The sequence below is a fragment of the Lactuca serriola genome, chromosome 5, assembly GCF_051521515.1.
Source record: "Lactuca serriola cultivar US96UC23 chromosome 5, Lser_US96UC23_V15, whole genome shotgun sequence".
Taxonomy (NCBI): domain Eukaryota; kingdom Viridiplantae; phylum Streptophyta; class Magnoliopsida; order Asterales; family Asteraceae; genus Lactuca; species Lactuca serriola.
Genome location: NC_136412.1, coordinates 316,826,059 through 316,829,120, shown reverse-complemented (window position 1 = coordinate 316,829,120; position 3,062 = coordinate 316,826,059). Strand labels below are relative to the sequence as shown.

Genomic DNA, 3,062 nt, shown 5'->3' with positions numbered 1-3,062 from the left:
TCCCTTTTATTGGAATGGATCAAGATTCTAAGATTCCACAAAACAAAACATAATCTTAATTTATAATTTTAAAACATGACAAATATCTCAAACACTCAGTTTTCCGTTCAAAAACTATAAAAACTTCAAAACATTAGTTACAACTCACAACACAAAATGATAAATGATAAACTGATAAAGAATAAGAGACATAAAATAGTAAATTCATTTTTTTCAAAAAATGAAATAAAATAAAATCAAAAGAATGTTGGATCGTTTTTCATACCTAAGATTGTACAATCAAAAACACGATTTTGACAACCTTGGTTTATTATATCGTAACCAAATTATCTTGGGGAAATTTTCAATGTGTCTTTCATTAGGAGTTTCATTGTACTCAACGTAGAATAATTATATATTATTTTTTATGCATCTCATTCAAAATTACTGAGCAAGGGAAAAACGAAAAGGAAGATCGTTATCTCAGTACAAAAATAGAGACAATTCATTATGTTTGGTCATCTAGATTGAGAGAGCATGTGTGGTCCCCAGGGTTCATATTTTCCTGTTAACATTTATGTTCTCAAAATTTAACAGAAACAGAGAGATAAGTTTTTTAAGACAAAAATACATAAAACAAAAAAACAACAGAAACAACATACATACTCCTACATGTTATGCAAGCAACATGAAACATATCTAGAATATTATCTTAAGCCAAAAAAAAACACTTAAAAATAATGCAAATATAAATGTGCATTTCAATTACCCTATGATTTTTGTCCTTCCTCTGCAGCAGCCTCAAAAGTCTCACCTGCCACGAGTTCCGGGACTTCATCATCATCATCCGCTTGTGCTGATGTGGCAGCAGCAGCTTCAGCGCCACCTGGCGCCTGCTTCTGGAACTGCTCTGCTAATTTTCTTAAGTTATCCAAGTTATCTGGCCCTGTAACATGCAACTCATTACAAATCACATCTTTTTTCCAATTTTGAATAAGTCACAAATAATCCAAAATTGTAAATTACACAAGAAATTTCACAACATACCAAGCTGGTTGAGAATGCCTGGGAGAATATCTTGCAACTCTGAAACAAATAATTTTTATGGATTTAGCCATTGAACTATTATTAAAATAATCATATAAACAAATAATTATTCAGTGGTTAAATCGATAAACAATGAAAACATGTCATATGCTTCAGTATTTATCCCTTTTTCAAATCTTGGTAACAAAAAAATGATATTATTAAACTGGCCTACAAAGTATAATGATTTAATCACTAAGGAAATGGTTACTTAACTAAAGAAAAAAAATGGTTATAGACTTATATTACACTAAAAAAAGACATGTTTATACTTTACATAATCAAACAGAGATATACTTATTGAAAGTAACTTTCAGGAATAGCCAAAAAAGTAAGTAACCTACTTTTTGTTTGGGGAGAGCCACTAACAACCCAAGTATTGGCAGCAATAGAGGCTTGAACTGAAAAATAGATACAAAAGGAAAATGTAAGAAGCTCAAAATGTCAAGATACTTGAGAAAAAAAAATAACAAAACGAAGTGATTTTATTGATCAATTTAGTACCTTTTGGATTTAAGAACTGGATAACTGTTTCATCCTTAAAAATGTTAACTTCCTCAATTGCTGGTATTGCGTTTACACCTATTCTCTTCAAAGTGCTTTGCAGCCTTTTGTCATCTGTGGTAGTTGTTTTATGTACAGCCTTCTTCTTTCTAGAAGCAAACACCAAACACAACTTTGATCAAATAAACTGCCATGAAGTTGGTTTCAAAAACTTTGCATCTGCTTCAACTTAAAGTTTATACTTTATATAACTAAATTTATATAAGTTTGTTTAGGCTTTTGAGCCTAATTAAAGTTCATGTTTGGATATAAGAACAAACCTTCTCACGCTACCCTTCCCACCAGTGCGAACAGCACCTGCCATCTTTTGTAGCTTTTCCACATTCATCTGCCATAAATACAGATAAGATATGTGAAGTAGTTGCCAATATCTAATTGCGAATCTAAGAATTCCTCAGAAAAAACCAACAGCATAAACAATACAAACGCAAAGACAATGGTATATATAAATCCCAAAAGTATTCGACAATCAGAAACAGAACTGTTCCTAAGTAAAAAATAAAGTAAAATGCCGTATGAATCCAGCAGCTTCAAAATCGCAGTTCATACTTTTTAAAGTTGTTGTGCGCAAAGAGATTGATAGGAAACACAGAGGCATGTTACTCGTATCATAAATCAAAACCACTGCCTATCACATGAATCGTTTAACAAATTAAGTATTAATTGAATATGAAATCTATGTACCTTGGCGTGGATGGATGAACTGATGCTCGAGAGTAAGGGAGGGTACTGAGATTTGAGATAGATAAAACCCTAGAATCGATCTTTCGATTTTATATATGGAGCCCATGTTGAGAAAAGTTTCATATGGCTACCTTGTACAACAGAAGAACTGCGTAATATTCCCCTTAATTTTCTTTTTGTAACTAAAAGCATAGCTGGATGGTATGAATTAAGGATCAATATTTGGAACTTTGGACCAGATCGGATAGTTAACCGGATATGGACCGGACCTAGATCTGAAAAGTGAACCGGTAAGCCTCAACAAATATGGATTAATGTCCATTAATTTCTGTCAAACCAAACCTGGACATAAACCAACATATTTAGTAATTCAAATATATCCGAATACAAAAATCCTATTCGAAATTACCTTAAATCTTGAATATCCAAAGATTTAGATATCCGAATTTAAATATTCGATTTATTGGATTCGGATTCGAATACTCATTTTGACAATCTTTTGATATTTAAGATATTCAAAATCCAAAAAATAAATATATTTCTTATACTCATTTTGGCAATCTTTTTGATATTTTTGTATTTATCATCTAAAAAGGAAAATGTCATTAATAGGAAATTGATATAATCTTATATGTGCATGTTTCCTATATATTTATCATATTACAAAGAAAAAGGTCATTTAGATATATGCTTTGCATGAGATATCAATGTAAATATTTCAATATATTAAGGGTCGTGTATATAAAACA

The 3,062-nt window shown here is 31.0% G+C and overlaps 1 protein-coding gene across 1 annotated transcript; it reads right to left on the bottom strand.

Moving 5' to 3' along the window:
• Positions 1–506: 506 nt before the first annotated feature.
• Positions 507–2,441, bottom strand: LOC145055029 (basic transcription factor 3-like). Its single transcript, XM_079003311.1, has 6 exons — positions 2,314–2,441; positions 1,890–1,957; positions 1,570–1,718; positions 1,410–1,466; positions 1,027–1,065; positions 507–925 (listed from the first exon to the last, which is right to left on the bottom strand). The coding sequence occupies exons 2-6, from the start codon at positions 1,955–1,957 to the stop codon at positions 750–752; spliced, it is 489 nt and encodes a 162-aa protein (XP_078859437.1). The 5' UTR covers positions 2,314–2,441; the 3' UTR covers positions 507–749.
• Positions 2,442–3,062: the final 621 nt, after the last annotated feature.